Below are 18,038 nucleotides of genomic sequence, written 5' to 3' on the forward strand. Positions count from 1 at the left end.
GATAGTCCTGGGAGTGGACCCACTGGAACGTGCATCGGACTCCCCTGCGATGACGCCGCCTCGAGTGAACCCCTATACAGGGACTGTCGGGCGTAACCGCAAAGGGCCTAGATGCACGGAAGCTGGGATCAGCAAGAGTCACTGGATGCAGGATCCGATCTGAACAAGGTACAGGTTAATGGGATCAGGCAGAAGTCCAGAACTGAGACTGGTGCAGGTTACAGGGATTAGGCAGAAGTCCCGAACTGAAGGCTGGTGCGGGTGACAGGAATTAGGCTGAAATCCAGGAGTGGAGACTGGTGCAGCTTAACTGGATTAGGCTGAGGTCCGGAGGTGGAGGCTAGTGCAGGTTAACGGGAGCAGGCTGAAGTCCAGAACCAAAGACTGGTGCAGGTTACTGGGATCAGGCTGGTGTGTGTGCTCAGAACGGTACTCAGGATCTGCAAGCAGAGACAGAGTTACACCAAGCACAGGCATAGAGGGACCTGAACAACTAGTACAAGAGACAAGCTACAGGGACGCGTTGAACAAGCACTGGCCATGGGGAATAGGAAGTCTTAAATACTCAAGGTTCCTTAGTGATATATTACGGCCAGCTATGCTGGCCCCTTAAGTCTAGGTGAGTGCACGCGCGCGCCCCCTAGTGTGCATGTGTGAGGACCGCAACCCGGAAGTCAGAGGAGAGGCAGGATGCTGGAGCGCAGGTGGCTGCAGTGAGTGAGCATCGCGGAGCCGGGACCGACTGAGAAAAGGTCTGGATGGGGTAGCAGGAGAGCGGGGACCCCAGGGGTTGGAGCAACGAGTGGTGGGCGGCGCAGTTGGACCGGGAGCGTGACAGTACCCCCCTCCTCTACGCCCCCGCCCCTGGGACATGAACTGGCAAAGGAAAACAGGGTCATCAATATTCTCCCGGGATTCCTAGGAGCGTTCCTTAGGGCCAAACCCCTTTCAGTCCACAAGAAACAAAGTCGTACCCCTCACCTTCTTCATGGCCAAGATCTCTCTTACCGCAAAGACATCATCAGCACCCTGAGGCGGTGGAGACATACCAGAATCAGGGAAGAAGGAGCTGAGGACCACTGGCTTGAGCAGGGAGATGTGAAAGGAGTTAGGAATACGAAGCGTAGCCGGGATTGCAACTTATAGGAAACCTCATTGAGCTGCTTGATGATCTTGAACGGGCTGATGTATCAAGGTTCCAACTTATAGGACGGTATCTTCAACTGGACATACTTCGAGGAAAGCCTCACCATGTCACCAGGCCGAAACTGAGGAGGATCGAGGAGTTTCTTGTCCGCATGTCATTTCATTCGACTTGCCGCACGGGACAGGGAATCCTTGACGTCACTCCAGATCTTGCCAAAGTCGTCCACTGCAGGAACACCAGAGGTAGCAGGTATCGGCAAAGGAACAGGTTGTCGACCATTTACTATGTGAAACGGCGAACTGGCGGAAGATTTACTTATGTGATGGTTATAAGAAAATTCAGTCCATGGAAGCAGGTTGGTCCAGTCGCTATGATGGGCGTTGATGAAGTGTCTAAGGAACGAGGTCAGGATCTGGTTCAGTCGTTCGACTTGTCCATTTGATTGAGGGTAGTAGGCTGATGAAAAGTCCAATGACACCCCAAGCATCTTACATAGAGCTCTCCAGAACTGTGATGTAAACTGAGTCCCTTTGTCGGATACTATGTGTGACGGGAAGCCATGGAGCCGGAAGATTTGTTGAATGAAGGCGTCTGCAAGCTCTGGAGCCAAGGGAAGACCGGTCATCGGAATGAAGTGAGCCATCTTGGAAAAGCGATCAACGACAACCCAGATGATGGAACAACCAGCGGACAAGGGTAGATCCGTGATGAAGTCCATGGCAATGTGTTGCCAAGGAACAGTAGGAATAGGCAAGGGTAGCAGGCGACCAGAGGGTAGCTGTTTAGGCGTCTTGCTGCGGGCTTGTTGCGCAGTTTTCACACATGGACAGGTTGCAGCCACATTGCGGCTAGGGCCACTATACTGGAAGCGGTAGGTAGAGTTAGGCGTCCGGTGCCTGTCGTGCCAAGATTCGCGGCGAGGCACAACGAGGGTCAGTTTTCCCGCTTCCCCTCCTACTATTCCAGTTCTGCCGTAGCAGCCCAGTGGTTTTAACTGGGCTCTGTCTACTGCGCTTACTGTCCCGCACTAGCATGGACAGTTACCCCCAGGACTCCCTGTGGTATTAACAGAGGAGGCCTTTGTTTCGGTGTGTGGGCCCTTTGGCGTTAACAGGGTTCACAATAGTCCTGGTCCAAGTAATAATAATAATAATAATCTTTATTTCTATAGCGCCAACATATTCCGCAGAGCCTTACAGGAGGATCATATACAAACAAGTAACAGTTATAGAAATACAATATTTAGTGGAAAAAAAAAAAAAAACACAACCCTGCTCGTGAGAGCTTATAATCTACAATGAGATGGGGGGGGAGGGGCAAGGTACAAGTGCTTATTTACAATGACAATCCAGCCATCTCACGGAGATGGGGGCTAGATAGTGGTTTCCTGGACCAGTGGGCCCGAGCCTTGAGATGCCTTTGGGTACTATGGAGTTTGATGTGGAGTTATGTTGTGAGAAGTTGTAGACGGACTATGTGAATCGAATCTGATTAGGGAGTGTGATGGGCCGCCCTAAAAAGATGCGTCTTTAGGGTGCATCTGAAGCGGAGTAAGTTGTGATTTGTCCTAACTTCTTGGGGTAGAGCGTTCCAGAGGGTTGGTGCAGCTCGGAAGAAGTCTTTGATCCGAGAATGGGAGGTTCGAATTAGTGTGGATGTTAGTCGAAAGTCGCTTGCAGGGCGTAGAGAACGGATGGGGTGATAGAGAGGAGGGTGGAGATGCAGGGGGGTGCCGCACTGTGGAGAGCTTTGTGGGTGAGAACAAGTAGTTTGAATTGGATCCTGTGATGTATGGGCAGCCCAGTGACTTTTAACTTGGGTCAGTCTTATATTATTTCGGAGCCTCCTAGCTCTGTCTTATCCGCCTGTCCTTCGGATTGCAAGCAGCAGTTTACCATCACTGCATGGTGGACCCCGACTGGCAATTGGGAGATTTACAACCTTTTTCCTAATTCACCAGTCGACCCGTAACACAGGGGCTCTCCAAACACGACATCGCATCCGCTAATGACTCCAGACAATTTGGCACTTTAAAATTCAAACAATGCTCCTTCCCTTCTGAGCCCGGCCATGCGGCCAAACAGGTGATTTGCACCACATATGTGGTATCTGTGTGCTCAGTAGAAATTGAACAATAACTTGAATGGTGCACTATTTCCTGTTACCCTTGTGAAAAAGCTAAATATGGGTCTAAAATAAGTTTTGTCTGAAAAAAGTAAAATATTCATTTTTTTTCCTTTCACATCGCTTTAGTTCCTGTGAAGCACGTAAAGTTTTGAGCAGTTGGAGGGGTGCAGTTTTTAGGATGGTGTCACTTTTGGGTATTTTCTGTCACTCAGGCTTCTCAAAGTCACCTCAAATGTGATGTGGTTCCTAAAAAAATGGTTTTGTATATTGTTGAAAAAAATGAGAAATTTCTGATAAACTTTGAACCCTTCTAACTTCCTGACCAAATAAAATGTTTCAAAAATGGTGCTGATCTAAAGTAGACATGTGGGAAATGTTATTTAGTAACTATTTTGTGTGATTTATAACTCTCTGGTTTAAGGCATAAAAAAAGCAAAGTTTGAAAATTGCGAAATTCACAAATAAACACAAAAAATATTGGTCTAAATTTACCACTATCATGAAGTATATTATGTCACGAAAAAATAACTCACAGTCACCGGGATCTGTTGAAGCGTTCCAGAGTTATAACATCATAAAGATACAGTGGTCAGAATTGCAAAAAATGGCTGGTCAGGAAGGTGCAAACAGGATTGAGGGTGAAAGGGTTGTTAGGGTGAACAGTTTGAAATGTCCACCAGTTGCCTGCGTCTGACCTTATTAGTGTGGATCAAGTGCATGCACGAAAGAATAACACCAGACATACAGTCGGATGTGCATTTTTCCTTGATCAGAGGTTGACCCAAAGAGAGCTGCAACTTATATAAACAAAGGTATGGGGCGTGGTTAGCTCTGTAGTAGGCATGTTCGGATATGCCATTGGCTGGTGGGTTGAACAATGGTTTAGTCCATGGGCTGATTGGTGGGCGTTATCGTGGGTGGATCCGTGAGGTCATCTGTGGTTTGGTCATCTAGGTTGGCCAGTGGGTCTTTCCTTTATATGGTGGTCTTCTTACATCTGGACATTCCCTGCATACCAAAGCAGAGTGTGGAGAACAGGAAATGGCAAGCATCTTTAATATGCGTCACATGATGATATATCTGAACTGACTATGTAAGGTGAAATAATACGTTTCATTGGTGATTTCCCACAACCCTCAAGGTTAATTAAGTATTTGATCCAATGGCCCCCCTCAACAGGGTTAAATACATATCTAAGCTGCACATGACTGTATCAAAAACTTGTTATAGCCAAATATTGGGAATCATCAAAAACAAAGAAGCTTGATTTAAAAAAAAAAAAAAATAAACAAAAATTTCATTTAATAAAGAGACTAATATCACAAAATGAAATAAAAATGCAAAAAACGCATTAAAAGCCAATAAAAATGTAAATAACCTGAATTATCCAATACAAGCAAAAAATCTACAAGGCCAAAAACTCCCCAAATCCTGATCAGGGGAATGTGGCCTCCCAGTGCGGACTATGTGGGGATTACTCCTGAGGGGGAGATTTAGGCCCTGTGCGCACTTACCGGATTTTGCCGCGGATTTTTTGCGGTTTTGCTGCATGTTTCGCTGCAGAAAATGTTCATAACATCTCTGCAGTGAATCACCAGCAAAACGTATGGAAAAAAAAAATCCTGTGCGCACTGGGCGGAATTTGACAGCTGCATGTTTTGCTGTGGGATTCCCGCAGCAAAAACAATTGCATGTCAATTCTTTTCCGCACGTCGCTGCGGGATTTCACTCCATTGACTCCAATGTAATCGTGAAATCCCGAAGGGAATAACGCAGGCAGCAAATTCTGTGCGGTTCACTGCGTTTTCCTGCGGTATTTCGCGGTTTACCTGCGGTAATGTACATCGCTTGCCTGCGGTTTTGCAGGGAAGTGATGTCATTACAAGAAGAAGAAGCGGAGGAGAGAGTAAGCACACACATCACACACACACACACACATCACAGACACACACACACAGACATCACAGACATAGACACAGACACATAGAACACACATAGAAAGCAAACGGAAATATAGAAAACAAAGCACGTGGGCTCCGCTGCATATTTACCGTCCAGCCGAGGTAAGCACACAGCGGCGGCCCGGTATTCTCAGGCTGGGGAGGGAGAGGGGCAGGGTTAATGTCCCCTGCGTCCCGCCCCCTCCCGCAGCCGAGAATATCAGCCGCAGCTGCCCCGGGACTGTCGCATGCATTATGCGGCAGTACCGGCGTGTCCCCGGCTCTTCTTGCTGCCGTGTAGCAGTGGCAGTCAAGGTAATACAAGGGGTTAATGGTGGTGGATCACCGCCATTAACTCCAGGCTTGATCATGGCAGCGTCTATGTGACAGCTGACATGATCAACCCGTAAGTAAAGTGAAAAAACACACCGGAAAATCCTTTATTTTAAATAAAACACAAACAAGCCTCGTTCACCCTTTTATTAACTTCCCAAACACACAGCTCCGACGTAATCCACAGGTCCTGCGCTGCTTACATCCAGCTGCGACTGACACACAGCGCTGAATGAATGCAGCCTCGCAGCGAGACAGCAGAGGTAATTACCGGTCATTTCCCACGGCCGGTAATGTGAACTCACTGCCGACCGTGAGAAATGTAGTTTGCTCACAGGGACTCTATCCCTCCTTCTATCTATCCCTCTGTCTGTCTATCTATTCTTCTGTCTATTTCTCTATCTCAGAATGAAATTACTTTTTTTTTTTCTTCAATGTGCTTTATTGCATTGAATGCAATAAAGCACATACCAACCCGCACGCGGCAATACTGTGAACAATGCTGCGGTAAAATCGCGGCAAACCGCATGCGGTTTTCGGGTGCGGTTTGCCGCGTTTTTTTTACCGCGGGTGCGGTAATCTTTGAATACCTGCGGAATTTTCTTGAGAAAATTCCATTTTCCAGTGCGCACAGGGCCTTACTGACTGGGGGTTGTAGTCATTATATACAGACGAGGTGTTTTATACTGGTGACTGTGTGGCACCCCTGAAATAGTCAGTGTCACAGGGTCCTGCACTCCTTTCCCTTTTAGTGCAGAGCTCAACCCCCCATGGTTATGGGATCCTGACCTTTGGTATTGCTCCATCAGCAGTCAAATCCTAGCCACACCCCACACCACACCCTGTCAGGCACACCACTGGGTGGTCTAGCTGGAACAGGGCCACCGGCCTAGGGATCAGGCAGACTAGTGGGAGGGGCTGAGTCAGTTGAGTGGTAGCCCTGAGAATGAGGAGCTGGAGGGAGTTGTAGCTCCCTGGGAGACGTTGGCTAGGTCGCAGACGGTGGTCTGGGACCAAAGGAGTTGGAGACCCGGTCGCAGGGTATTAGAAAGGGGTGCCACACTTAGTTTTGGAGAACGGTCGGCACCGGAAAATCTAGTAACCGAACCGGTACTGAGCACGGTGGGGTACTGGATTCTAGATCAAGGAGTAGCTTCACGCAACCTGATAATTCACCTGTGGAGGATAGTCTCTTTATGAACTTTCCCCAAGAGCTCAGAGATCGAAGGCACCAACACAATGAGGGGGATAGGGCTTTCCAGCTTATGCGGCCCACTGAAATCCCAAGTGTCAGCCATCAAGAGCACAGCTCCTCTATCAAACTATAGGGAGCGGGACCCCGAAAGCTTCAGGCCGAGGGGTCATTCAGAAACGTCTAAAATCAGTGCATGGAGGCAGGTCAGGACCATCAGCAATACCAACGGGAACGGACTCCCGGACGAGTTCCCCTGAAGTGGCAGCAGCACCCAGAGACTTGGTTTACTACTGTGTCAGAGTCTGCTTTATGGTCTCACCAACACCGACACGGCCTGAGTGAGTACGCTGCCCTCCCCTGCGTCCAACCTGCACCACGCTCCTCTACACTTCATCCCATCCAGAGTCTCGGGGCCTCCCCTACCTGTGGAGGGAACGTCATCTGACTGCCCCACTCTATCTTCCCCGGGTACTCCAATCGGCAGCGGCGGTACTCCCCTTACCGCGAACCATGGGTGGTGTCACGAACATTAATCCCCTATAAATAGCACCCTTTTATTTTCGGGTGACCTCGAGCCCCCGGCTCCGGAGACCCTCGAGCCACAGCAACCCCGGATCCGAGCAGTCAGACTGCTGCAGGGGCGGCACAACTGCAGCTCTGCACACATCACATGGCTCCGCTCTGTACATATACCCACTGCACCGCTCCACATACATAACACAAATGGCTCTGCTCCATACACATAATATACAGGTGTCCGCTCCGTACACCTTGTACACACACGGCTCTGCTCCGTACACCTCGTACACACACGGCTCTGCTCCGTACACCTCGTACACACACGGCTCTGCTCCGTACACCTCGTACACACACGGCTCTGCTCCGTACACCTCGTACACACACGGCTCTGCTCCGTACACCTCGTACACACACGGCTCTGCTCCGTACACCTTGTACACACAGGGCTCCGCTCCGTACACCTTGTACACACAGGGCTCTGCTCCGTACACCTTGTACACACAGGGCTCTGCTCCGTACACCTCGTACACACACGGCTCCGCTCCGTACACCTCGTACACACACGGCTCCTCTCCGTACACCTCGTACACACACGGCTCTGCTCCGTACACCTCGTATACACACGGCTCCTCTACATCCACACTGTAAACCCCTCCTGACCCCACACATAACCTTCCCCTCATCCAGCACCATGACACCCAGCACAGCAGAGTCCTGCATACACTGAGGAGCTGATCATGTGACCCCTGACTCCTCCCCTCCATGTGACATCATCACAGGTCCTGGAAGCACAGAGCAGCCATATATCTAGTGTGCGGCTCTGCAGGAGGAGGTGAGTGGAGATTCCCCATTATTGGGGCAGGGGGGCATTAACCCCTTCAGCTCTGAGACTATTTGGGGCGGGGGAGGTTCCTCTCTCCCCCTCAGATATAATGGCGGCGGCTCTGTCTGTCTCGGTCACATACGTTCTGCTGATATTCCGGCCTCTGCACTGGGAAATGTCGTCTCCATCTTGTTCTATGCTCAGGGTTTTCCCTATAGTGAAGGGGATTTCTTGTATCTCCAGTAATTGTATTATTACAGCGGATGCTTTATGATGTTACATCGTCATCTTCTCCCCATTCAGGTCCCTACAATATCGGATCCTCTCAGTGGAGATCTTCTATAGAAGAGAATCCTCCTGATTGCCCCGTGAAGGATGGATATGGACAGGGACAAGATGGCGGAGAGGATATTACACCTCACCCTAGAGATCCTCTTCCGGCTTACTGGAGAGGTGAGAGATTCTGATGACGTCACATTACACCATTCTTATCTATGGGAATAACAGATGGACAGAACTGGAGAGGTGAGGACTCTGGAAATGTCTGGAGTGAGATTTCTTACTGTGTCTCTCCATAACCAGGATTACACAGTAGTGAAGAAGACCTCTAGTGAGCGCTGTCAGGCCCCTGTGTCTGAGGGATGGGGAAGACCCCTGAGCCCAATCACGGGGCCTCCACCTCACCCCCCAATACATGAGGACATCAATGACCAGAAGATTCTAGAACTCGCCTACAAGATGATTGAGCTGTTGACCGGAGAGGTGACACTGCTGGGAATGCTGGGACATTATACAGTAACGCTATGAAGGGATCGGGGGTGACGGTATCATTGTATGTGTCAGGTTCCTATAAGGTGTCAGGACGTCACCGTCTATTTCTCCATGGAGGAGTGGGAGTATTTAGAAGGACACAAAGATCTTTACAAGGACGTCATGATGGAGGTTCCCCAGCCCCTCACATCACCAGGTAATAGGACTAAATACACACGGCCTATAATTATCTGTATGTAAGGAATGAATTCAGTCCCTGTATGTGTTTCCTCCAGTTCTATCCAGTAAGAGGACAACACCAGAGAGATGTCCCCGTCCTCTTCTCCCACAGGACTGTAAACAAGAAGATCCCGATGTTCCTCAGGATCATCAGGTAGATGGAGAGAAGGTGCCATGAAATCTCCCTATGATGTGTAGACGGCTGTGAAGGTCTTGTGCTCAGTCTTGTTTTATCCTCCAGTATTATATGTGTTATACTTGTGTAATGAGAGCGGTGGAGATGGTAGGATTAGAGCTGATCATAGATGGGACTTCTCCATCTGTCTGTGACTTTACAATATTTGTTTCAGGGTGAAGATCTGACCCATATTAATACTACAGAGACATATGTGAGGGGTGATGAGTGGAGTAAAGAGGAGATTACTACAGATAACCGCCCAGGTGAGTAGTGACGACTAAATGCAGAAAAGTCACAGATTCTTCTCATTTACTGGCTGTGGCTACATTTTTGGTGGTGTAGTCCGGATATAGCACAATCATTTGGTCACCATTTTGCCACTAAACCACAACATTCTCCTCCAGCCAACACTGGTCAAATTGCTTTGGGCATTGAAAGCCCTTCCTGTATAGAGCTTCCAACTTGGAGAATCCACCTACTCCCCGGAATTAGAAGATGCTGACCCTTACCTGCCCAGATCTGTAAACTACAAAGCCAAATGACAGTGTAGGTAGAATGTGCTGACAAGTTAGAAAGTCACTTAAAGAAAAATATTGTGATGGGCCTCTAAGATAAAGCGGAGGGTAATGATGCTGTTGCGTTTTGTGATTTTCAGTACATTAACAGAGTTTCCCTTTATCCTGACTTTTGAATTTCTTCTAAAACCGACTAACTTCAAACAGGATTGAGATAAACTACACAAAAAAACATTCCACCTGTTCCATGATAAATATATACTTGAACAATGGGCCGAGGAGAAAAGAATGGTGTATAACAGGGACCAATGCGAAGTCCTACATCTGCGCAAAAGAAATGTAAAAAGCACATATAGTAAGGGAGAAATAGAACTAAATGATAGCATCGGGGAAAAGGACTTTGTCATAATAGTAGATCCCAGTTTCAACATGAACCAACAGTGCGGTGCTGCAGCTAAAAAGGCCAACAAAATTATATGATGTGTCAAGACAAGTATTGAATCTAGATCAAGAAAAGTAATTATTCCCCTGGTCAGACCCCACCTAGAATACTGTGCATAGTTAGAGGCACCCTAATTGAAGAAAGACATACAAGTGCATCTCAATAAATGAGAATTTCGTTCAAAAGTTAATTTATTTCAGTAATTCATTACAAAAAGTGAAACGCATATGTTATATAGAGTAATTACAAACACAGTGATGTGTTTATTTCTGTTAATGTTGATGATTATGGCTTACAACCAATTAAAACCCAAAAGTCATTATTTCCGAAAACTAGAATAATTATCACAAAACACCTGCAAAGGCTTCCTAAGTGTTTAAAATGGTCCTTTAGTCTGGTCCAGTAGGTTACACAATCATGGGGAAGACTGTTGACTTGACAGATGTTCAGAAGGCAGTCCTTGACACACTCCACAAGGAGGGTAAGCCACAAAAGGTCATTGCTAAAGAAGCTGGCTATTCCCAGGGTGCTGTATTTAAGCATATTAACCCCTTCACGACCTTTGACGGATATATCCGACATGGTGCCTTGGTACTTAAAGGCCCATGATGGATATATCTGTCATGGCGAAATCGCGGCACCTGAGTCCCGGTGACTGCGATCGGTTCACACAAACCGCAGATTCGGGAAGGAGGGGACCTGTGCCTGACATCAGGAGGGGTGGTGCCTACTCCCCGGACCTACGGAGGCTGTGATTGGCTGAGTGGCGTTCGTCAGCCAATCACAGCCACTATGTTTCAGCCATTGAAAATGGCTTAAAACATTTGAAATCCAGCCATGGTCAGTGCAGCTGTAGCACCAATCATTGGCTGGAGTTGAGTGACCTCAGCTGGATCACCCTCCCCCTGCTCCAGGAGCTCTGATTGGAGAGACCGGCCTTGTGACCGATCTCTCCAATCACCGTGGACCTGTTGCCGGTGACCGCCCCCCCTCAGCTTCACTTGTCTGTCCTGAGCATGCCAGTACAGTGAGTGTATACAGTGCAATGGCAGGGCGACAAGCTCCGGTCCTATGTTGTTATGGGACCAGAGCATGGGACCCGGAAGTTGCCGCGCTGCCATTGTACTGTATCAAACCGGCAAAAAGCCTCCCGATCCACCTCCGCCCTCCTCCATCTGCCACCGCTCTCCCCGATCTACTGCCCGCCCCCTCCCCCTCGTGATCGGCTGCCCGCCCCCTCACCTCCATGATGTGCTGCTCGCCCCCTTCACCTGCGTGATGTGCTGCCCGCCCCCTCTCCTCTCACCTGCGTGATGTGCTGCCCGCCCCCTCTCCTCTCACCTGCGTGATGTGCTGCCCGCCCCCTGTCCTCTCACCTGCGTGATGTGCTGCTTTTCCCCTCCCCCCTCACCTGCGTGATGTGCTGCCCGCCCCCTCTTCTCTCACCTGCGTGATGTGCTGCCCGCCCCCTCTTTTCTCACCTCCGTGATGTGCTGCGCGCCCCCTCACCTGCGTGATGTGCTACTCGCCCCCTCACCTGTGTGATGTGCTGCCCGCCCCCTCACCTGTGTGATGTGCTGCCCGCCCCCTCACCTGTGTGATGTGCTGCCCGCCCCCTCACCTGTGTGATGTGCTGCCCGCCCCCTCACCTGTGTGATGTGCTGCCCGCCTCCTCACCTGCGTGATGTGCTGCTCGCCCCCTCCCTCTTCACCTGCGTGATGTGCTGCTCGCCCCCTCCCTCCCTCACCTGCGTGATGTGCTGAGCGCCCCCTCACCTGCGTGATGTGCTGCTCGCCCCCTCCCCTCTCACCTGCGTGCTGCTCGCCCCCTCTTTTCTCACCTCCGTGATGTGCTGCGCGCCCCCTCACCTGTGTGATGTGCTACTCGCCCCCTCACCTGTGTGATGTGCTGCCCGCCCCCTCACCTGTGTGATGTGCTGCCCGCCCCCTCACCTGTGTGATGTGCTGCCCGCCCCCTCACCTGTGTGATGTGCTGCCCGCCCCCTCACTTGTGTGATGTGCTGCCCGCCCCCTTACCTGCGTGATGTGCTGCTCGCCCCCTCCCCCCTCACCTGCGTGATGTGCTGCTCGCCCCCTCCCCCCTCACCTGCGTGATGTGCTGAGCGCCCCCTCACCTGCGTGATGTGCTGCCCGCCCCCTCCCCTCTCACCTGCGTGATGTGCTGCTCGCCCCCTCCCCCCTCACCTCCGTGATGTGCTGCTCGCTGCCCGCCCCCTCACCTGCGTGATGAGCTAACCGCCCCCTCCCCTCTCACCCCCGTGATCGGCTGCCCGCCTCCTCACCTCTCACCCCCGTGATCGGCTGTCCGCCTCCTCACCTCTCACCCCTGTGATCTGCTGCCCGCTCTCTCCTCACCTCTCACCCCTGTGATCTGCTGTCCGCTCTCTCCTCACCTCTCATCCTTTTATCTGCCGCTGCCCCCCCCCATCTGCTGCCATCTCTCCTGTGATCCTGCTGCTGTTCTGATCCACCCTGTAATTATTGTTCGTGGTTCTTTTCTAACTATCCCCAATCCCAACTCCCACTCCCTATTTCCACCCAACCCCCCCACCACCCGCTTGCCGCCAAGCGCTGATCAGCTACGTGATTGGCTAATCAGGTACGTAATTGTTTCTCGAGTTTTTGCTTTTTTTTTTATTTGTGCACCACAAATAAAAAAAAAAAACAAAACTAAACTTGAACAATTAGGTACCTGATCAGCAAGCGTCCTGTAGCCGTACTTTGGACAGGACTTCTTTTTTCCATCTCACCTAGTCCCCCCCTTTTTGTAGCACATCCGTGCGTGCGCCCTGATTTTTTTTTTATGCTATGGGGGGTCTAGTTTCCAAAATGGAGTCACATGTGGGGGAGCTCCACTGTTTCGGCACATCAGGGGCTCTCCAAACTCAACATGGTGTGGCTAACGATTCCAGCTAATTTTCTGTTCAAAAAGTCAAATGACGCTCCTTCCCTTCCAAGTCCTGCCATGCGCCCAAACAGTGTTTTTTCGCCACATATGAGGTATCTGCGTGCTCAGAAGAAATTTCCCAACAAATTTTGGGGGTTCATTTAATCCTGCTACCCTTGTGAAATGCAATATTTGGGGCTAAATTAACATTTTTGTTGCAAAAAGTAAAATGTTTATTTTTTTTCCTTCCACATTGCTTTAGTTACTGTTAAGCACCTGAAGGGTTAATAACCTTCTTGAATGTGGTTTTGAGTAGCCTGAGGGGTGCTGTTTTTTGAATAGTGTCACTTTTGGGTGTTTTGTGTCATGTAGGCCTCTCAAAATCGCTTCAAATGTGATGTGATCCCTAAAAAAAAGTGGCTTTGTAAATTTTGTTGTAAAAATGTGAAATTGCTCATAAACTTTGAACCCCTATTACTTCCTTAAATTTATTTTTTTTTCCCAAAATTGTGCTGATGTAAAGTAGACATGTGGGAAATGTTATTTATTAATTATTTTGTGTCATATGTCTCATTGGTTTTAGAGCATAAAAATTCAAAGTTTGAAAATTACAAAATTTGAAATTTCTGTTTTTTTCACAAAGAAACGCAAAAAATATTGGCCTAAATTTACCACTAATATGAAGCCCAATATGTCACGAAAAAACAATCTAAGAATCACCGGGATCTGAGGAAGCGTTCCAGAGTTATAACCTCATAAAGTGACACTAGTCAAAATTGCAAAAAGTGGCCTGGTCTTTAGGGTCAAAATAGGCTGAGGGCTGAAGGGGTTAACGGAAAATTGAGTAGAAGGAAAAAGTACTTTGTATGAAGGAATGAAAAGCATACTTTGGATGCCTCTTCTGATTGCAGGGATTCTGAAATATTTTTTCTGTGACACATTGTACTTTGTTTTTGAAAAACCTGAAGATAACCAAATAATTTAGAAAGATTTGTAACTTTCAAACTTTAAATTTGTATTCTTCCGAAACAGGTAATACCACACAAAATAGTTAATAAATACCATGTACCATTTGGCATTTTTCCAGCATCATTTTATTTTTCTCTAAGGCTATGTGCCCACGCTGCGGATTTTGCCGCGGATTTACCGCGGATTTTCCGAAAATCTGCAGCAGCGGCACTTCCAAGCCATTTCAATGGCATTTTGGAAATGCTGTGTCCATGCTGCGGATTTTTCCGCGGCGGATTTGCCGCGGATTTTGATCCGGAAAAATCTGCAGCATGTCAATTATTGTTGCGGATTTTGGTGCGGATTTTGGGTATAGAATGGGGGAGAAAAAAAAAAATCCGCATCAAAATCCGCGGCAAATCCGCGGCAAAAATAAGGCACGGATTTTCATGCAGAAAAATCCGCAGGTACATTCTACCGTGGACACATAGCCTTAGGATATGATAGAAGGCTGACAGGTTTAGCACAAAGTGTTTATATTTTCAATTAAATCTACAAAACCTATTTTTGGGGTAACATCTTTTTTTAAATTACTTTGAGTGGCCTAGATTTTAGAAAATTGCACTCTTGATAATATGAAAAACAGGAATTAACAAAAAGTGGAACTTAAAGGGAACCTGTCACCAGGTTTTTCCCCTAGAATCTGCAGCCACCACCACTGAGCTCTTATATACAGCATTCTAGAATACTGTATATAAGAGCCCAGTCTCCTCTGTATAACAGAATAAAACAACTTTATTATTCTCACCTAGGGGGTGGTCCGATCTTGTCCGATCGCCGTCCTTCTTCTTCTGAGGCCCTTGTGAGTGACACGAGCTACGTCATCCATACAAGCCGTCATTGTTGTCCTGCGCAGGTGCACTTTGATCTGCCCTGCTGAGGTCAGATCCAAGTATTGTAGTGCTCATGAGCAGGCGGTCTTTGACCTTTCCTCACGCCTACACATTACTGGGGGAAATTAAACGTTATTGTAGGGTTGGGAGTACATACAAGTTATGGGGGGCATACACATTACTGTGGGGCATACACGTTCCTGGGGGGGCATGCAAGTTACTTGGTAGGCATATATGTTAATGGGGAGGCATATGTTTCAGGGGGGCATACATTTTACTGGTCTTCTCTTTTCTATGAGACCGGAGTGCATTGCACGCTAACACCGCCCACAGATGAACTCCCTCATTCAATGCATGTGCGCACAGCATTCAGCAGTGAATGCTGCGGGCATGCACTGTAAGTGCGGGTTTAATGGGCCAGCAGAACTGCATTTCCCGGAAATCTGCCCTGGGGTCGCACAAAAGATCACCGCCCTGTACTTGCCAGGCTCAGCCGCATGATGACACCGGCCTTGCATGAATGGGTGCTTGTGTTTTTTCGCCAAATGAGTTGAAGTTTTTATTGGTATCATTTTTGCGTACATAACGTTTTGGAGTTGCTTTTTAGTCCAATATTCGGGAGGCAAAATGAACACACAATTATACACCATGCTCTACTGGTTTATGCTGTATGGTTTTCTATTAGTCTGTGATATGGCAATGACATAATGAATAATTACATTTTGGTACACAACTTGCCATTGCTATGTACATTTTAAGTAGAAATGTTCAAAAATATAAATTTTAAGGATCTTTTATTCAAAAATAACTGTCTTTATTCCTTGCAGATCACTGTATGATGTCATCAGAGGGACACTTGAACTCTTCAATTTATAAATCAGATGACCCTGAGATCTCACAGGATACACTTAAAGTGAATGCCATTTCTCCAGAAAAAACATCATCCCTTCACAGCAAAGATCTATCATCTGAGAAAAAAGAAAACCACAAAAAAGGGATTAAAAAACTAATTACTTTTAAAGCAAAGAAGTCAATTTCACATTCAGAAGTTGGAAAAAAAAATACTCTTGAAACATCTTTTGTTAAACATCACAAAATTCACACAGAGGATAGATTTTCTTGTTCCCATTGTGGGAGATATTTTAATAAGAAATCAGTTCTTGTTAGGCATGAGAGAATACATACTGGGGAGAAGCCACATTCATGTTCAGAATGTGGGAAATATTTTTACCAGAAATCGGATCTTGTTCTTCACCAGAGAACTCACACAGGGGAGAAGCCTTTTTCATGTTCAGAATGTGGAAAATGTTTTCACCAGAAGTCGCATCTTGTTATTCACCAGAGATTTCACACAGGGGAGAATAAATTTTCATGTTCAGAATGTGAGAAATATTTTTACCAGAAATCAGATCTTGTTCTACACCAGAGAACTCACACAGGGGAGAAGCCTTTTTCATGTTTAGAATGTGGGAAATGTTTTGCAAAAAAATCGTTTTTTCTTTCACATCAGAGAACTCACACAGGCGAAAAGCCATATTTATGTTCAGAATGTGGAAAATGTTTTGTACACAAATGTTACCTTGTTAGGCACCAGAGAAGTCACACAGGGAATAAGCCTTTTTCCTGTTCAAAGTGTGGGAAATGTTTTGTCCACAAAACTTATCTTGTTAGACATCAAAGAAGCCATACAGGAGAAAAGCCTTTTTCATGTTCAGAATGTGGGAAATATTTTAACCAGAAATCGTATCTTCTTAAGCACAAGAAAATCCACACAACAGAGAAATCTTTTTCGTGTTCAGAATGTGGGAAAAATTTTAACCAGAAAACAAATCTTGTGTCGCACCAAAGATCTCACATAGAGAAGAAGCCTTTTTCTTGTTCAAGGTGTGGGAAATGTTTTCTCCATAATTCGAATCTTGTTAGACATCAAAGAAGTCATACAGGGGAAAAGCCTTTTTTATGTACAGAATGTGGAAAATATTTTAGCCAGAAATCGAATCTTGTTAAACACCAAAGAACTCACACAGGAGAGAAGCCTTTTTCATGTTCAGAATGTGGGAAATGTTTTAATCAGAAATCAGATCTTGTTAAACACCAAAGAACTCACACAGGGGAGAAACCATATTCATGTTCAGAATGTGGAAAATGTTTTACTCGAAAATGTTACCTTCTTAAACATCAAAAATCCCACACAGAAACCATTATCATACCTAGAATGTAAAAGTAAATTAATGGAAAATCTTTTTGTTGACCATTAAAAATAACTAAAATGGGGAGAAATTATATATTTTATTGACAAATTGTCCAAAAATCCTATACCAGTAATGTAATTAAATGAGAAAAGGAAATTACTTTAGAACTTACCATATTTTTGGACTATAAAATGCACTTTTAAGATTATTTATTTTTTTTTTTTACTAAGTTAATAATCGAGTGCTATTGTAATCCAGAGGTAGCTTCCTGTGATGGAGGAGAATGCTGACACACTGTCCTGCCTCATCACTGAGAGAACTGCTCGCTCCCCTCACTGATCTATGTGATTGGTGCAGAGCAGAGGAAGCTACCAGGACCACAGATACTGTGCGTAATGTGTACATCATGTGCTTGTATATAAATATTTATATGTAGCAGAGATAAATGTTAATGTAAATGGGCTTATGTAGCAGAGCTGAGTGTGTATACTGTCCATTCAGCAGTGTTGTGTGTAAATTATGTGCGCTGTAGAGTGCTCAATGTTTTAATATTTGAGAACACATACAAATTGTTGAAAAAATTACCCATTTTTGGCTCCAATATTTCTTGTAGAATAAATCACTTTCTCATACCATCCTGTAGTAATTACTTTGCTCATCACATTTTGTAGGAGGGTTCATCTGAATCATCTAAATGTTATCAATGTATGTGTGAGAAACAATAACATTTATAATCCCGCAGCATGTGTATAAGATCAGCAGGTTCAGCTAAACACTTCGGAGTTTCGGCCTCTGTAAGTATAGCAACCTTGTGGAGATACAGAGGGTTGTATATCCCCTATAGATGATTTATAGTTGTCACAGTCTATAATTTTTTCTTAGCTTTTA

The 18,038-nt window shown here is 46.7% G+C and overlaps 1 protein-coding gene across 1 annotated transcript in view; it reads left to right on the forward strand.

Moving 5' to 3' along the window:
- LOC142312278 (uncharacterized) overlaps positions 1-17,757 on the forward strand; it is a 71,967-nt gene extending 54,210 nt beyond the window's left edge. The window contains 2 exon segments of the mRNA XM_075351212.1: positions 16,116-17,068; positions 17,070-17,757. Of these exon segments, the coding sequence (XP_075207327.1) occupies positions 16,116-17,068; positions 17,070-17,216 (1,100 nt within the window). The 3' untranslated portion in view covers positions 17,217-17,757.
- The last annotated feature ends 281 nt before the right edge of the window (positions 17,758-18,038 follow it).

This window comes from Anomaloglossus baeobatrachus, chromosome 5, assembly GCF_048569485.1.
Source record: "Anomaloglossus baeobatrachus isolate aAnoBae1 chromosome 5, aAnoBae1.hap1, whole genome shotgun sequence".
Taxonomy (NCBI): Eukaryota; Metazoa; Chordata; class Amphibia; order Anura; family Aromobatidae; genus Anomaloglossus; species Anomaloglossus baeobatrachus.